The sequence below is a fragment of the Gallus gallus genome, chromosome 5 (assembly GCF_016699485.2).
Source record: "Gallus gallus isolate bGalGal1 chromosome 5, bGalGal1.mat.broiler.GRCg7b, whole genome shotgun sequence".
NCBI classification, from domain to species: domain Eukaryota; kingdom Metazoa; phylum Chordata; class Aves; order Galliformes; family Phasianidae; genus Gallus; species Gallus gallus.
The window spans coordinates 10,824,911-10,842,689 of NC_052536.1; the positions used below are offsets into that span (position 1 = coordinate 10,824,911).

Consider the following 17,779-nt stretch of genomic DNA (forward strand, 5'->3'; position numbering starts at 1 on the left):
TATTTCCTGTGATATCTGCGAAAGCTAGTGATATATTACAGGCTTCAGGGTTAGATCAGAAGTCACCTTTTTTTCCTTGTTTGTTTTTAATGGAAACATTTCTCTTTAAAAAATATGGTTGGAGACACAGGGATTAGGGTTTTTTCCCACAAAGCTCTGCTTTGCATTTCATTTCAAATTACATTTGGAAGTTCTAATTGTAAAGATAAATTCACTGCCGCACTTCTCCTTGTTTGAGGGATCTAAAATTCACCCAGCTCTTCAACGGTGTGTTTAATTCCTGATCAGGCCCTAGAATAAATGTTCTAAAAAAGGAAAAAGACAGTGCACACTGTGTCCTATTGTTACCTTAGAAATACACTGATGCAGAAAAGCAGTGCAAGCATATGCAAAATTCATATAAGAGAAAAACCCATCAACATCCTGAACTTCTCAGAAACACAGCACGGATTTCCCTGGTGCGATAGGCTGCCTAGGAAGACCGGTCACAGCACAGACAATATATCCAGCAAAAAAGTTGCTTGGCATTGTTAGTTTTTTTCCTCTCCTGCCTTGTTTTATTAATTTCATGCTTTATCTTATCATCCAATTTCAAATATTGGAAGCAACAGCATCAACAAACAGATTTTCTCCAGCTACAAAGCTAAATACTTGAAGTCCCACATGTTTTCCAGTTCTAATAAAAGGGGGCAGTATTACATCAGCTGAAATTCTGAATTGCCCAAACAATCACAAATAGTGCTGGAGAAGGATACAAAAGTACTGAATTTCACTAAAAATAGACAGTCATACATAGATACTAACAAACTTGCTCGTCTGCCATGGGGAAAATCTTCAGATTTCCTACACTGCAGCTATTTCAGAACATTTTTACTGGAGGAACCAGTTTTCTTTCCAAATTATTAGGGAAAGCATTATAGCTAATGCAGGTTTTTCATGTAGCCAGGGTAAGTGTTAAGCCTCAAAAGGAAACTGCAAAGTTATTTCAAAATATTTTGGAAAAATTGAGGGAAAAAAAAAGCATTTTTTGAAATTCTAAAATAGTGGTACTCAGACACAGCTTTAGGAAGTAAACTTTGGACACCCGGTATAAGAAAAAACCTTGCTTACACACATTATTTACAGCCACAAGAAGATTACTAAATTGCCATAGTAGTGTATAAAGGACATGTTTAAGAATGATGAGGACTGCTGCTATTTGTATTTGAAAGTTTTTCCTATTCTGGGGCATCTAGCTCACACAAGTCATTTATCTGTTGTAAAATGATGGGACTGTGAAGGGCAATGTATGCAGTACATCCTTCTGCATCTCAGAAACTCCCCAGGTAAAGCTGTGTTGACAGACCAGGACGATGTGTTCAGGAAAAACAGTTTCCCAGTTACAGTGTCTCTGTCGAAATCAGATTCTTCATTAGACAGATGTAATATGCTCCCTCAGAGTTAAACAAATCAGTTGCTTTCTTTTCTCTCTCTATAGAGTTTCACATTTTTTATTACAGAACTTGAAAATACGTATTTAAACTTACACTGAATTATACCTAAGTGTAAGCTATAGGGGGTGGGACCTTCCTTAAGCTGTGGTGAGAACAGTACTTGGTACAACATCTCTTTAGACAATACCATAAAAAAGCAACAACTTTGCAAAGCTAGTCATTTTCTATTGATATCATCATTCTTTTTTTTTTTTGGCCTAACTACAAGGTATTTGCCCTCTAATTACAAGTAGAATTAAGATGTAATCAACAGAAGCAAGGATCCAATTGAAATTCTTACAGCCTCTGTTATGTCCTCAGGTACAACGAAATATATGCACTGTCTTCTTATTTAGTACCCGCAAATAAGAATTCAAAGGGGGAAAAAAAGCTTTTCTCATAGCAAACAGTAAAAGATCGGTCTTTGCAAATCTAAACCACTCATTCATAAAGATTTATAAAAATCCATGAGGCCCTTATGACCAATTTATTCACGTTCTCAGTGTTCTCCTGCCTCCACAGTTACTCTGTCTGTAATTCTGAATGTATGGAGAGAAAAAGGCTGGTAGAAAAAAATGTCACCTACATAATCCGTTACTGCTTGTACTACTTTTGAAAAATAAACAACACAATGATGGAGTCATTGCAGGGCTGCAGGCAGAAGATTATACTCATACAACTAGTAAATTTTTCTACGAAGACTTCCTAAAGTGCTTTTATTAGACAAACTTTGCACGCATGTGCAGCAGGTTCATATACATGATGAAGCGTAGCAGCTCCAGAGGAGTCGTTACACTCTATTGTGTCAGTAATCCACATATTTAACAGTCCCCAAATACAGCAGAGCGTATCACCTCCAAAGGGGTCGTAATGGCTTATCAAGTCAAATCCAAATGCCTAAACACGGATTTGATCAATAGACTGTAACATCTCTGTGGGTAAATAATATACATTTTTAAGAATTTTCACATTTTATATAGAAACTGTGGTCTATCTTGGCATAAATTATGTGGATTCAAATTTTAAAACTTTGATTCAGAAATAAGAAAGCAATAAAAGGCTCATTGTAAGAGGTACGAAAGTATGATAATTCCCAGAAAGTAGGTGGCGACCCACATCATTTATTTTGAGGACTAACTCCGGTTTCCTACTGCAAATAAACAGTTGTCTGAAAATCTACAAAAGGATAGGAATGGAATATGAACATAAAAATATCTTACTAAATTCTGCTTTTTCTCAAATCTCAGTGAATCTGCTTCACAGGTCAGAAAATAGGGGGCTGGGGTTATCTGTGGGTTCAGCAGATATAATGTCACAATTTCACAGAATTACAGAATGGTTTAGCTTGGAAAGGACCTCTAGAAATCAGGTTGCCCAGGACCATGTCCAGAGGTGAGAATATTTAGTGGCTATATGTTCTATCCCGACTTAATATATATTTCTCCAATGACGATTAGCATATACGTGTATTTTTTTTTTCTACAAAGATTTTTGAAGTGTTTTTGTCAGTGTTTTCATGCTTAATACATACATCATCAGTTACATTACAGATTACATAGTATTTTCCAGTTCAGTTAAAGCCTTAAATCAAATCAAAACAAATCTTCTAGGAAATCATACTCCTCCAAAATAATAAGATAATAATAGCTCTAGAATGCAAATTCTGCTTAAGTATTTTAATGCACTCATTCTTTGTTGAAGGTAAACATGGAAGAAAGTCATATTCACTGAAAAAAGACAATTCTCTGACAATTTTACTTCTGTCATGTCAAGTGGAAAGAGTGCTGTAGCCTATTTTCTGGATTTTCTTCATTCCCTCCCCTTCCCCAGTATTTCTCTTTACTCTGTGAAGCCACTGACACAGTTGCTTCTCCCCTTTCCTCAGTCAACCTGAAGCTGACATACATCAGGTAAGGTAAAAAAATCAGCTCTGCTCTGACGACTTTTTGCCTCGTGTACATAAATTGAAATAACTCTGTAACTGTAGATGTCCTCAGAATAGTATCATCTCTGAAGTGTACCCAAACCATTTGCTAATGCTTTAGCAAATGGTAAAGTTTGACTGAGCCAGAGAGCTGCGCATTTTTGTTTTGTACTTTCTGATGAGTGAATATCTGTGAGCACTTTTAAAGCTTTGTAGAAGATTTTGTTTGAACGGCAGAATATGAACACAGGCAATTTTCAATTCTGTGTCTCTAACCAAATACCGAGTTTTCTGAGACTTAAATGACACGTTTTCAAAAAAGCCTAGGCCCAGGCTTTGAAGCTATGTACATCATTTTGTAAGCGCCATCATTTGCACAACAAACTATTACCAGCTATCTGAACTTGAAGACCAGTAACTGACCAAGACTCAATAGCTTTTTTAAACCATCTGCAGGCAATTAATTTGTCATCTTTTTCTGGTGCCAGCTTCTAACTACTCATTTATACATGCCTAATTACCTGAAGCCAATTTCTGAAAATTTGGTCCTGAAAACATAGCGTCCCCATTCTTCAAAAGAAACCAATCCAGACTTGCAACTATGTTATCAAAGCTTCACTGGGATTATGACAGAAACTATACACTATGTTCTTTGCATACAATTATTTCAAAATTATGTTTTTTATTGAAGTGATCTGTCATTCCCTCCCCTCATTTTGATCATCCTACTCGTAATTTTTAGACTAAAAGAAATACATAATAAAGAAATCATAATGTAAAAATTGAAAGGGCAGAGGGTAAAAGAAGGGGAGGGGGGATGGGAAGAGTGTTCTAGAATTCTATTGGTTCAAAGGATGCTTCTGTTCTTAATGTATTTTATACATGCTACAAAGCATAAATATATTCACTTAGAATACGTGACTCTAACTCAATACTTCTTTTTTCCTTTAAGTTACAGTGTCAGGATCTATCGTAATTTTAAAAGATTAATTTATAACCAATTCTTTTGTAAGCTTTGTCTTTTCTTGCATCTTCAGAGCAAGGATAACAAACTAGCACACTGAAGCTAAAACCAGAGTACGTACTGCAACTTCTTCTTACTTTGACATATCACTCTATAGTACATGCTACGGTAAACAAAACTAGCAGGGCTACATAAAGGCACTGAGAGATTTAACAACAGCTTTCCTTGATGCTGTTGTATTCTCAGAATTAAATAGTTGCAAATGTTACCATGAGAACACTTCAGGTAGAAGACAGCATTTCAGAACTGTGTTGTTTATATTTTCAAAGACTTCCAATTCACTCTGCTAAATTTGCAAATAAACTTTTTTTTTCCTCTCACTACCTGATGTATAACCTCAGCGTGGAACCTGCATATGAATCTGCGTTGTTCCTACTCATGCATCAGAAATGTGCATTGCCAGTAATCTGTACAAAAACAGACATTTCACCTCATCCGCTGAAACATTTACTTCCTTTTCTTGAAAAAGTGAAAGACAAAATAAAAACTTACTTCGTACAATACAACAAGTAAACACAGTACTGAAAAGACTCAGGGAGCAGTAACTGAAAAGTAAGTGGATGCCATTTTTATACTCACTTTTCAAAGTCAAATCAAATGTTAAGAATTCTTTCAATAACCCTTGTACTGTGTTAGATATTTTTAAATGTCAAGCAACTAAAACTCATAAAATACATTTTTAAATAAGCATATTTTATACACTCTTAATACTAATTATAGGTGTGACATTTATTTTATAACTTTAGTACTCTATGTCTCAGTTAGGGACAAACGCTGATTCTACATGGAGAGTTCTGTCTGAATACGGCCTGCTGGGTCAGTTATTAATTTCTCTACTTTTAATGCTACCAATCTGTATTAAATGAGTTTTTCAAAGAGCCTTTGAATTTGTCTTGTAAAAGTATTTTTAATCCTGTGTAGCATTAGTTTAACAAATCTTTTCAATAAATGCCAAACCTTTCTCTTGTTTTAAGTACTGTAAAGAACCAAGAATCAAGCAAAAACATAAAATACAAAATGTGGATTAAAAGTTATGCATCAATCTTTGACAGTTCTATTTATAACATTTCCTTTCCTTTCTTTTCCACACCTTCCTACAATCTGCCTACTCACTGAGTATTCCCCTGTGAGTTGAGAAAAGATCATACAATCATCAAACTCACAGTTTAAGATATAGTTAATATTCTGCTGTATCTTATACTCAGCCTAGACTAAAAATTCCTTACTCTGTGGTATATAACTGATTTTGTGCCAGCGGCGTAAAAATTGTATGTGGAAAAAAAATATATTATTTCTTTTTTCTTTTGCAGCATAAGCCACCTCTAGGGAAGTAAACAGAGTAGCAGCATTCACCAGAAAGTGAGCTCTACAGTTCAGCCAACTACCTGATTCAGTGTTTACTGTCTCTGTCATATACACAGAGATCTGCTCCTGAAGCAGATCTTGCAGAGCTGGGAAAGGCTACACAGAAGGGCAGCACAGATGCAAAGAATTTTCCAAGTGAGTTTTTATCCTCTAAATGGTCCTTAAAGTGTGTGTGATAGAAACTGTCCCTCATCTTTGTGCTATTTGCTACACTGAATGTTGTCCTTCTCGGTCTGATGCTGGCTATGCTCCCTCACCACCATCTCTATTTTACTATAGTACCCACTTCACTTTACTATCTGGAAAGTACCATCAAAATTGAACAAAGAACTTTGATATCTAATTTCCCATTGAAATCAAGAGTGAAAAGCACTGATTTGAACTTAAATACTTCGTTGAATGTGAGTCACAGATTCAAATACACTCAAGTATATTCAACAGCACTGTAATCCTTCACCATGGTAGTATATAACTGGCCTTTCTGTTATACTTATAAATCCACTCATTCTCAAAAGCACAATTCTAAATCTAGCAACCACAAACAACGGTAGCTTCAACCAGTTCATTTTCCACATTGTTGTAGGTATGCTTACACATTAATCACATGTTGTGCATAGGAATGTTTTTGGAACGCTGGCATGCAAACATAGAGAAGTTTGCAGAATAGCAACGCGAAGCAACAGGCTGTATTTAAAGTGAATTGGAGATAGCAAACAGTTGTAAAAAAAGATTTTACACAAAAATATGAAGCCATTTGCAGAGAAAAGAATGAATGACGCACTGTGTGGCAATGGGACACATTACCTTTTCATTCCTGCAGTTGTTTAGACCCATGTTATTCATGGAGGGCAATTTTCCATCAACACCATGTGGCTGCTGTTGCTGCTGCTGCTCCCTTTGGATCTGCTCTCTCATTTTCCGAGCCTCCTGAATGGCTTTCATTACTGTGTCCTGGTCCCCAAACAGGGCAGGTGAATTAAGACTGGAAAGAATATCTATAAACAGAGAACACACTTTATTTAGGTAATTACCCAAATTAGAATCCAGCATAATCATTCAGTTCCTATTAAAACTGCAACCCCTTCAAAAGAAGGAGGGTTGGTAGTGGTTGTTTGTCTGAAGGCTGAATTAATCTACAGAATTGATTCATAAGACTGTTCTTTTGTTTTGTTATAAATATAACCACTGAAGTCATGGCACAGCCTGATATGGAGGTGTCTGAGTATAACCATGGATTCAACATGTTTAACACAACATTTATCTGAAGCTTAAGTGGGAAGCTTTTAAAGTATTGATAACAACATAAAGAACAAAGAAGGATGAAGAAATCTGATTTGGACGTGAAATCTACACAAGACAGACAGATTCTGAAAGAGCACTTACAGTTACTTTGGCAAACACGGTATATTATCACCTTAATATCATTATAATGACAACTTTTGACAATGTTTCAATGGCTTCTTCAGGAGCGAGGGGAAATGTTTTTATGGCTTATATTAAAACCATTCACACTTCAGGCATATCTTCTGTATCCACCTCTCTAGAATGGTCTCTGAGTTCAAACTGGTATGCTGCTTTCTAATATTAGCTAGCATAGTGGTAGCTGGAATTATATTGACAGGTAGAATAGCCAGCTAGCTAGCTGCAGAAACTTGATCTTTCAGAGATCATGAGGCTCCCAAGTGTTTTCAGAATTGAACAAATCACAGTTTTTATATATCTAAGGCATTTATTTAACATACCTGTTCATTTTTCACAAGTGTTTCTATATATTTTACAAGTACACTTGAGCTGTAGATTGTGAGTAAGTGGTTTGTAGTATTTAGGCACAGTTAAAATTTACTATCTGAACTTTAGGACTGATAACTGAGATTTTACAGCTCTTGATTCAGTTTCTTGACTGCTTAAGGGAGTCTTCATACACAGATTTCAGATCAATTTTGTTTCATTACTTAATAAGCTTTACTTCGTAATTAAAGAAGTTTGGATATGGGTCCAAAAATTCCATACTCTGGGTGAAACTAATGGTACATTTGGGCTAAACAGCTAAAAACCACATTTGGATTTACCTTCTTGCCTGAATTCTGGTTTATCGTAACCCATTGAGACAATGAACGACCCTTGGCCCTGGTTCAATAAAGTGACTGAAAACTTACTTATTTTAAGTATTGCACATTGTAGCACTGGAATGAAATAGCCACATGAAACATCATTTCTGTGTGTCCAATACCTAAGCGGGCTCTACAGACATGAAAAGCTATTTTTTGCTTCTTTAATCCAGAGGCCAAAATGAAAGAGTTAACTTTGCATGTTTGCTTCCATTTGATGTTTGTGGGGAAGATATTGATTGAAATCTCTCTTAAATGTGTTTCATGTATGCATATTTATTTAATTTTGTGTATATACTTGTATGTATATGTTAAATATTTATTTGCTGTATTTCCTGTGGATGCATATCACTGCTGCATCATCTCGGTTACTCTTGTAAACCCTTGGCATTCAAAAATTATTTGAAAATCTTTCCTGTATATTTTCTCTCCATCTTAAACAGAAATGTAGATCTAAGTATCTATTTAATTCAGTTCTGAGTGTATTCAAGCTGGCATTTCACACACAAAACTTGCCAGTTTTCTTCTTTCCCGAGGACAGATTAGTTACCTAAAGAGGATCCTCTTCCCAGAGATCCACCAAGGGGGCTGGGGATACCGCTCTTGTTTGTCACTGTCACTGGACTGCTTTTGCTAGGTGGGAAGAGGTTCTGTGTTGGAGATGTTGGGGATTTGACTGGTTCAGCTGTCTTGGGTCGGGCTGAAAGATTCAGTGGCTGGGCTGCTTCATCCTGCAAGAGTTTAATGTAAGTAACTATTAGGGAAAGACAAATGAACACATAATTTTGCAAGCAAGCATTACTTTACACCTCGAAGACAATATCACATTCTCCTGCAATAATAACAAAAGAAGCTAATTATCTGCCTCCTTTAAGATTCAGTGAAAGGAAATCTCATTAATTTCTGTGTTATGCTTCTATTTACATTAACTATGTGGCTGGATCGTTCTTTTTGCCAAATTAAAATTTGAATTAGCTCACATTACAGCTTAATTTCCTAATGTGTTTTCAGAGATCTAAATTAACCTAGGGCATTTACAAAGAATTATTTAAAATTTCCAGCAGCTCAGTAATGCGTTTGCACTGGTTCTGTTTGAAAAGTTCCTGGCACTATAAAATTAAGTTATGTAGCTTATTTTTATATGTATTAGAAACTAAGCAATCAAACGTACTTCCATGAAAGAATAATTTGGAAGCCCCCGACAGTTCTTTGGCCCACATTTAATGCTGCTGCTATCTTATACATTCAATGCATCTTATTTAGAGTGCATGTTTTGTTTAGTAAAATCATCTACACTCTTCCCTCATAATAAAAGTATTCCAGTGAATTCAAATTCCTTGACTTACTATGGTAAAAAATGTATAGTTTATGCATTTTAAAGATATTTTATATTTTTTCTAAAATTTCATTTTGGCTATTTTTCTTTCTTTTTTTTTTTAATTCAAATATGTCATGTGTTTTTGACAGATTTATGTAAAATCAGGATTTTTTTCACATAAAGCAATTCTGCTTCTTGATTGTTCTACACTTCTGTAATTATTTCCATATTCTGTAGTTATTTCTGCTGCATTCAACCTTTTCTGTATCTGTATACTCATTTGCATAAAGAAAAGGAATGTTTTTTTGAAGGATATGCAAATCTAGCATCAGTACTCATATTTTCTTATACTTTTCATAGGCATTGTGGAAGAAATTCTGTCTTTGGCATACATCTTGATTCAGTGCTATGTGAGATAAGACTATTTGAGAAAAATCGTTACTTTTGGAAGAAGACCCATTCACACTACTAATGTGTTAAACTGCTTAACCTTATTCCTATTCTTTGGGTTTGTTCCTTTTGCTTAATACATTAAGCAAAACAGGGCATTTGGAAAATTGTGAGATAGTGATATTCCGTAATTAAAGAGCTTAGAAAGATAGGTCTCTCATTTAAAATATGCCCTCTGTAGAATCGTGATGGATATAAGAGAATATCGTCTATATATTACAACACAGCACAGATCATTTCAAAGCTTAAAACTAAGTGTCAGAATACAATAACACACTACATTATCTCATCTTTTCCATTCTTCTTACTGTCAAGTAGTGATTTAGGAAAGTACAACTGATCATATACAAAGCATTAAAAAGGGAAACATAACTAACAGGTATTTATAATGCCATCATACCTCCAGTTTTAAACTATTTCTATAAAATTGCATGACATTTTTATTCCTCCCGACCTTGCAGTGCGCACAAATGCCCACACCTGTTCAGAGTCCAAGGGAAAGCAGAAACACAAAGGTATAAGGGACACAGTACAGTCTCATGCTTTGTGGTCATGTTACGTGCAAGCTGTTTCACTGCACAAAGTGGCTTCAGTAAATTTCTGTGAAAGTTCAGAGCCCCTTTCAGACAATGAAGTTTGATGGACTAGGGCCTGCAAGCGTGTACACATAGAAACCTGTGTGACCATGTTCAATTTCCAAATAATTTTCTGCCTACTACTGATTGAAAAAAAGCGAGGGAAAAAAGTCTGAACACTGCCAGAAGCCATTTGTTTGTACTTCACAGACAGCATTCTCTTTTCTGTGAGGCAACCGAAAAGCTGGAAAGCATTCTGGTCACTGACTTGAAAAACCTATCATTCTTTTTTGTAAGATCTGACTACTGTAAAAGAATCCCATTAGTTCTATAAATAATGCATATAGTATATACAAACAACTGTTTAAATACGGAGAATACATGGAGGATTTGTTAAGCAATGCATGACCATCAAAACTGTCATGTTCTATATAGGTAAAAAATTGCAAAGACAACATACAGGTACCAGTTCATTAGAGTTTATATATATATACATTTTTTAATACTAAAAACTAATTCTTTTCATTAGCTATTGGCATTTCTCCATATTAATTATTAGTAGTTTATTTTTAATATTTTCAATGCAATAGTGTGCTTAATAAAATAAGAATAAAAAGACTTTTTATTAAGGTATATTTTAGTCCATTCAAGTTAAATTATGTAGGGAAACCCCCAAGAATTTGCATGTGGTCAAGTGTGTAATAGGACTCAGCTGGCCACAAAGCTGGAATGATATTGGCCTTGGTTCAAGGAGATATGTGCTTAAATTTAACCAGGGAAAATTTGACTCATATAGCAAGGGTTTGGTTTGGTGTAGATCCATTTGGCTCATTCACTTATGAAATTACTTTTTTGCATTAAAGTAGTCGGTAGTATATTCTCAATACCATAAATCACTGGTGCTGGTGTCACTGTACTATGGCAACTTTGCTCAAACAGTTGGGCTTTGCTTTTGGTGGCTTCTGTATTGACCATAACAAACTCTGCATATGTGGTAAATTTTACTGACTGCTCTCAAGCCTGGCACTGGATCACAAGAGGTAAAATATTAGACTAATACACGTCTACAGTTAAGTAAAGTGAATGCTTTGCTAAATAAATGTTAGATCTGGCCATAATGGAATAGTTTTTATTTATTAGTACTCTCAGCCTAGCAAAAAAGTGTCACGGAAATTTATCAGCCCAGGCAGAAATATCTACTCATCCACACTTTACCACAATGATTGATGATAATGAAAAAACGAATGATATTTTACTCTCATGTCAAAAAAAAAAAGTAAAAAATAAAAAAAGAAGCTGTCACTTCAAGCGAGTAAAATCTTACCAGGCTGATTTGAGGCTAAAGGACTTCGTGCCTATAAGGTCTTAGCAGCTAGCATAAAAGGCATACTCTCTCCACACAAAGACAATATATGTCCTATTTAGATCTATTTTAATAGTTCTGCATTTACAGCACTACCATTCAAATTGATAAAACATTTGAATGTGGTTTTTGTTTGTGGGTTAGAGTTAGGGTGTTTTTTTTTTTAATCTTTTATTGTTTTTCTCCAGTCTGAAGTACATTTTTTTCAAGCATGTTTGGTCTCATGAAAATCAGAACAGCGTTGGACTACGTAGCAATAAGAGCCAGCCTGTTCCTCCCAACGATACTAGATCCACCACAGATTTCAAGGGGTGCACGATGTTCATTTCACACTGCTGGCAATTGCCATGTTGTAGCTGCCTGGTTTCAAGCAAGTGAGAATAAGCAGGCACAAGCACCCAGCAGTGGCACAAAACCAACAAGGAGCAGCCTCGTTGTCAGCAGCTGGGTGAAATCAGCAAAAGTCAAAGCAATCTGCAGTGACACAATATTTTACCTGAAGTCCCAAATTACATTTTCTTTTTATGTGAAGCTTTTCCCAAAATTGTTGAAGAAGTTCAGCAAGAGATTTGTAAAATAATTAAATCTACAGTCTCTCTTTTCTTAACAACATAAACTAGCATCATATTTTAAGATGTTCAAATGCTTGACCTGAAACAATTCATGAAATGGTTGTCATTTATGCTCATTACTAGATTTTAAAATGAAATCATGAAAATATCTCATTTTACTGATGAATCAGTTGTGCTGTCTAAGGTAGGAAGAGGGATGTCTGATATTTCTGGAAGCATGAACTGAATACTTTCTCTTCCCTTCTCTCTACTGATAATGCAGTACTAAACTTGAACATTTTATTTTAATTTTGTAGAGCTTTCATGTCCTTCCACTCCCAGCTGCAAAACAATTAAATAGATCGTGTAGGTTCATTGCCCTTTCCAGACACCAACTTTTTTCCTATTAAGAAATACCTTAACTTGAGTTACCGGGCTGGTCCCTCTCTTCTCATTTTTCATCCCAGTGGGTGAGAGTGCCCCTGCTGTATTTGGTGGCTGTGGAGTAGATGGCATTTTGGCTCCAGGAGAAACTTGCATGCTTGCCAGCTGAGCTGCATACAGTTGCTGGAAGACAAGAAGATATACAATATATTCCTTCAAAATTCCTAAAAGAAAAGCTGTAAATGTATGCAATTTTTATTGCCCTGCTGTTTCTTCTCTTGAAGGAACGGGAGATTTTTTGCAGTACTTTCTTACTTTTATTTTTTCCCTTCTCATTACTGTTAAAAAAAAAACAAAAAACAAAAACCCTACCGAACTCCCACACACTGATACCTTCTTAAATTTGACTTCTACCTGATTTCTTTTTCCCTCTTTTAGTAAATACTGTCTCCCTTAGTGTTCGCAAAGAGCAAAGTGTTGTACTGTACCCAAGAATGCAAATAAATAAATAAATAGGCAATATTACAAAACTGGTTATGCTAAAGTAAGATCAACCCCTGTCAGAAACAGTCAATGTTTCAGGCCTTTCACATAATGCCAACTCCAGAAACTCTGCTGGGAGCCTTTGCGACCAAAAGGCAATGCTGCATCTTCTCCAGATACCAATGAAAGCTAAATCAGGCAACAGGGTGTGTCTCAGTGTACAGTGATTGTTATCTTTAAGTTCTATAAAAGCTAATGGGAATGCAGACCTTAAAAATTCCTGCAAACAGTGATAAACAGACAGAAACATCTTCATGGAATATGCATCCAACTTTTCAAAGAGTTTAACTGAAACATAATAAAATACCTGTGCATCAAAATAAACTATTCCACCAAACTAAAGCGTTTACTGATCAAAACCAAGTAGGTTTATTTTTTTCCCTGTGACCAAACTTAAACCCTCACCTTGAATTAGCATCAGCAATAATTCTTCTAACGTAAACAGGGAAGATCCTAATCCCTCTTCCACACATAAATCTATATAAACTTTGCCTTATTAGTGAGAAAAAAGCCAGGTGGTTTGTATGTAATTTCCAACATTACTATCATTCAGATGGACAAATAAAAAAAATTACAGTAATCAAAAGCAGACCTTTCAGCACATGTAATTAAATGAAAGCTTAATAAAGAATAATTTGCAAGAGCCAGATGTGCTTATGTCATAATTGTTGCTTTCTTTGGAACCATTTTTCTAATGTAACAAGCCTCCACAGAAATGAAAGTTACACAATACTGTAAGCTCAGTGACTCAGTGGCGAGACAACCGCGTGAAGGAGGGGCCCAGTCACAGCTCTGGGTGACAAATGGAAGCTGTTGTTTGTTTGTTTGTTTCCTGCCAGCCCCTTTCAACATCATGTGTAGGCTACAAAAGGATCCCAGATAAATATTTTGAAACCAGCAGCCTTTGGATATTTTGGGTAAGGTACGTTTTTTTTTCCCCCATGCCATTAAACTAATTCCCCAGTTCAAAAAAATGGAAATGCATTATATACAGTAGTTGCTTTTGTCCCCATCCCTTCTGCTGGGCACATGCCACTTTGGCAGTGGCCTATAAACAAATGGCATAACCTGCAGGTAAATCCCTGTCTGCTGACCTGGATGCACTGCTTGCATGAGCTCGCCAGCTGCTCTCACCCTCACCCTCCACCTCAGGAATGGGGAGAAAATAAGAAGTTGATTTTCACAGACGAAGACAGGAAGGTCATTAACCAGACACCCACACTGGCAAAACAGACTCAACTTAGGGAAAAATTATTTAATTCAGTGTCAATGACAATGGAGTCAGGTGATGAGAAACACAGAGAAAAACTACACCTCATTTCCAACATGCCCCTCCTTAGCTCCTCTTCGCAGCCTGTTCCCATCTCCTGTAGCCCTCCCTTCTACTCCTGGCCTGGGTGCTTCCACAGCTGTTTCTCACAGCGTTATTCCTTATTCCTCACTCCTCACTGCCATGCAGGATTTTTCCCTTCCTGAAACATGTTTTCCATGCGGCACTACACTGAGGGGCTATATAGCATTAGTGAGTTACTCCAAAGTCACAGGACTGAGTTTTGCCTGGCATTTCTAGAAATTCATTTTACACAATAAAAGCAAATGTAACAATAAGTAGAAGTACTTATCTTTCTGGTTTGCTTTGACTTTAAAGTAAAACTATTCCATAGATGAGTGTAAACCTTGCAAGAATTCACACTAGTGCTACCAAAACAGCATGTGGACTGGAAGTTTGTATAACTCCTGCTAAATACCAGTTTGTATGGGGAGGTAGCCAACCTGGAAAAGCTCAGTTTTGCAGGGCTAAAGTGGATATTTTTGCAAATACAACTGTTGTGACATGAAATCTAGGACCTCACATTGAGATGGGGAGGTTGTGAAGCTTGTATTTGCAAGATTAAGGAGAAAAGAAAAAAAAACATCATCAACAACAACAAAAAACAACAGTGAATGAATGCTGATTGTTGGTTTTTAATGCTGAAAAGGAGAATCTTCAATGGAATTTTTTCCATTGAAATTCAAGCCCACTAGCTATTGAGTAGTGTCTAAAAAAATTAACCTACCTCAAACACTGAAGCATATATTCTTTCCACTATATCTCTATCACATAAAGAGAACAGTTTTATATAACTCTCATGACAACCACTGACTCAGAAGGATCTTGATTACTAATTAGATATTCAAAACCATCAAGTATTCATGATTGTTTTAAGAAGCCTTAAAATATATATTGCTTGATTTATTTTTTTTTTAAAGGTCACTCAGTTAGATTCTTACAATCCAGTTCCCAGCATTCAAATATAAGTAGGGCTGATTTGGGGTTACTGAGTGCTGCTGCATAGATAACAATTTTGCAAATCAGCTTGCTTAAGGAACATGAGCAAGGATGTAATTTTACACCTTACAGAACCACATTTTTTTGTTATATCATGATCTGACACAGAAGAGTAGGACTTTGAAATGCTGCACGTCTCTCTTAAGGCAGTGGCAAGTGAAATGTCACGCTTGGGCAATTAAAAGCTTATTGACTTAAGCTCTTGTTACTAAAACTCTATTCCAATCCTAACCAACTAAACATTTGGGGAGAATTTATGAAAAGTGGAGGACACTGTGAGTTGGAATTATGTCCATCTACCAAAAGAAAAAAACAGTTGAGTGTAAGAGTGCTGTACTCAGCATGCAAAAAGCACAGCACAATTACATACCAATTCTTTTGTATCCTGCAAACAGCAAAATTCACGTCAAACCCTTTTCATAGCTTACAGCTACAATTCAAGAAGACTAAGTAATGAATATAATAATAGGAAGAAGGGTGGGGTAGAGAAAGAAGGAAAACATTCCCTGCTTTAGAAATCGCCTATGGCATTTGATGAATTATTTTCACTACACAATTTCTATAAAAAAAAAAACATCCACGATCTAAAATTTGTCAGACAAAACTATGAACTAATAATAGCACATCTTGACTTATCAAAATGTTAGAACTTCTCTTATCAACTAAGTTTCACAACACCTTTGTGAGATATTTTCACGATACACGTGAATAATTGCCTTTACCATCAATGTTCACTCATGTCTTGCCAGAAGTCAAAAGCCTTAGGCCTAAACATCCCCCTCCTAGGTTTCTGCAACATTTTTTCAATAGTTCATCAACTAGTTTTTTCAACTAGCTTTCAATAATCAAATTTATTTCAATATCTCAGGTCCCTTTCCTGTACAACTTTTTGCCTGCACATAAGCCAGTAATATTCCTCCAATACCTGCTCTGCTGAATGACAATGAGAACAAAGCAAATGAGCTTTCTCTGCACTAAATGTTATTTTTAAAATAGAAGCACTGGTACTTACCTCATGGGCTGTAGCATCTGTGTCTAAACGAATGAATAAAGGTGAAGAATTTTTGAGAATTGAATGTTACAGATATAACACATGGTGAGGAAAATAGAATGGGCCTTAAATCAACACAGTTAAGGGAGATTTACACTGACAACAATTTGTTAACTTCGTGACAGGCTGTTTTACCACCTAACACAGAATTATGATAATCATAATCTTCTTACCAGTGGCTTGTCAATGGCAGGCCTTGTGGAAAAAGAAGATATTTCAATAAAGAGAAAGCGATTAACTGCACATAAGAGAGAAGCACTTTCTTTAGGTAGGTAAGCCCAGGAAAGAAATGAGCACAGCAGTTGCACTTGTATGTACAAGAATGAAAAGGCAATGACTAGGCATATCAAATGAATGCGTTGGTGAGTGAAAATTTGGTCACAGCAGTAGGATGATAATTCACATGTTATTCTTTGCAGCACAATTCTGGAGAAACTATAACAAACATGAGAAGTACAGAGATAAGAAAGAAAGTGAATGAAATAATCAGTGTAATGGATAATCAAAGAGCAGGTGATGAGGGCTTACCTAGCACAATGAATTGCAATGGATGTACTTGGAAAATGTCCTAAAGAGAAACGATGCAGTGGAAGGTAGCTTGATCCAAGGAGGAAGAAGGGATTGGTTCTAGAAACCTTTTTATTTTCTATTACTAAAAGATTTATGACCAGATGAAAAACAGTCCTTTTCTTGCATTTGTACGAGATTTCTCCAGTGGTGCTAGACTTTCTTTTTTTCCACTCAGAAAAAGACACTAAATGTTATGGACATTGATTAAGTCTAAAGTATTCTATACTAAAAATGTAAATCCTCTGTTACATCTCAACAAATACATTTGCTACAGTAAGTGACACTGAACAATAAAACCACTGAGAATCAAGTGGGATTTCTTATTTGTCAGCATTTTAAATGAATTGTGCAAAGCTGAAATATCTTATTTATAGAGATGAAAGTTCAGCTATTTAGACAATGAGTAATTTGGTTTCCAAAGATGAAAAACTCTAAGGAGTGACTGCAAATGCTGTTGAAATCCTGCACTACAAGAGGTAATGCAGTTATTTTTTTCCATAGTATATTTAGTATGGAGAGTTGCAAAGCTATAATTCTAGAATTTTCCTTCCAAGTTTATAATATGCAATAATAATGCTTAGAACCATCTAATCATCAAAGGCTTTACACCAAAATCAGCAACAACTTCACTATTCTGCACACTCACTTCTGAAAAGAAGCTATCCAAAACAAAAAAGCCCACCGGTGGTGGGACTGGGTTTTTTTGTTTGTTTGTTTGTTTGTTTTTCAATTATCATTGTAGAAGTGCTTAA

General features: G+C 35.8%; 1 protein-coding gene across 18 annotated transcripts in view; it reads right to left on the reverse strand.

Annotated features, from left to right (window-relative positions):
* The window catches only part of SOX6 (SRY-box 6), a 404,747-nt gene that overhangs the window by 51,925 nt on the left and 335,043 nt on the right, over positions 1–17,779 (reverse strand). For all 18 annotated transcript variants that reach the window (XM_025150674.3, XM_025150677.3, XM_040700840.2 and 15 more), the window contains 3 exons: positions 12,568–12,717; positions 8,444–8,624; positions 6,590–6,780 (listed from right to left, as the gene is read on the reverse strand). In XM_025150674.3, the coding sequence (XP_025006442.1) occupies positions 6,590–6,780; positions 8,444–8,624; positions 12,568–12,717 (522 nt within the window). The remainder of the gene's footprint in view (positions 1–6,589; positions 6,781–8,443; positions 8,625–12,567; positions 12,718–17,779) is intronic.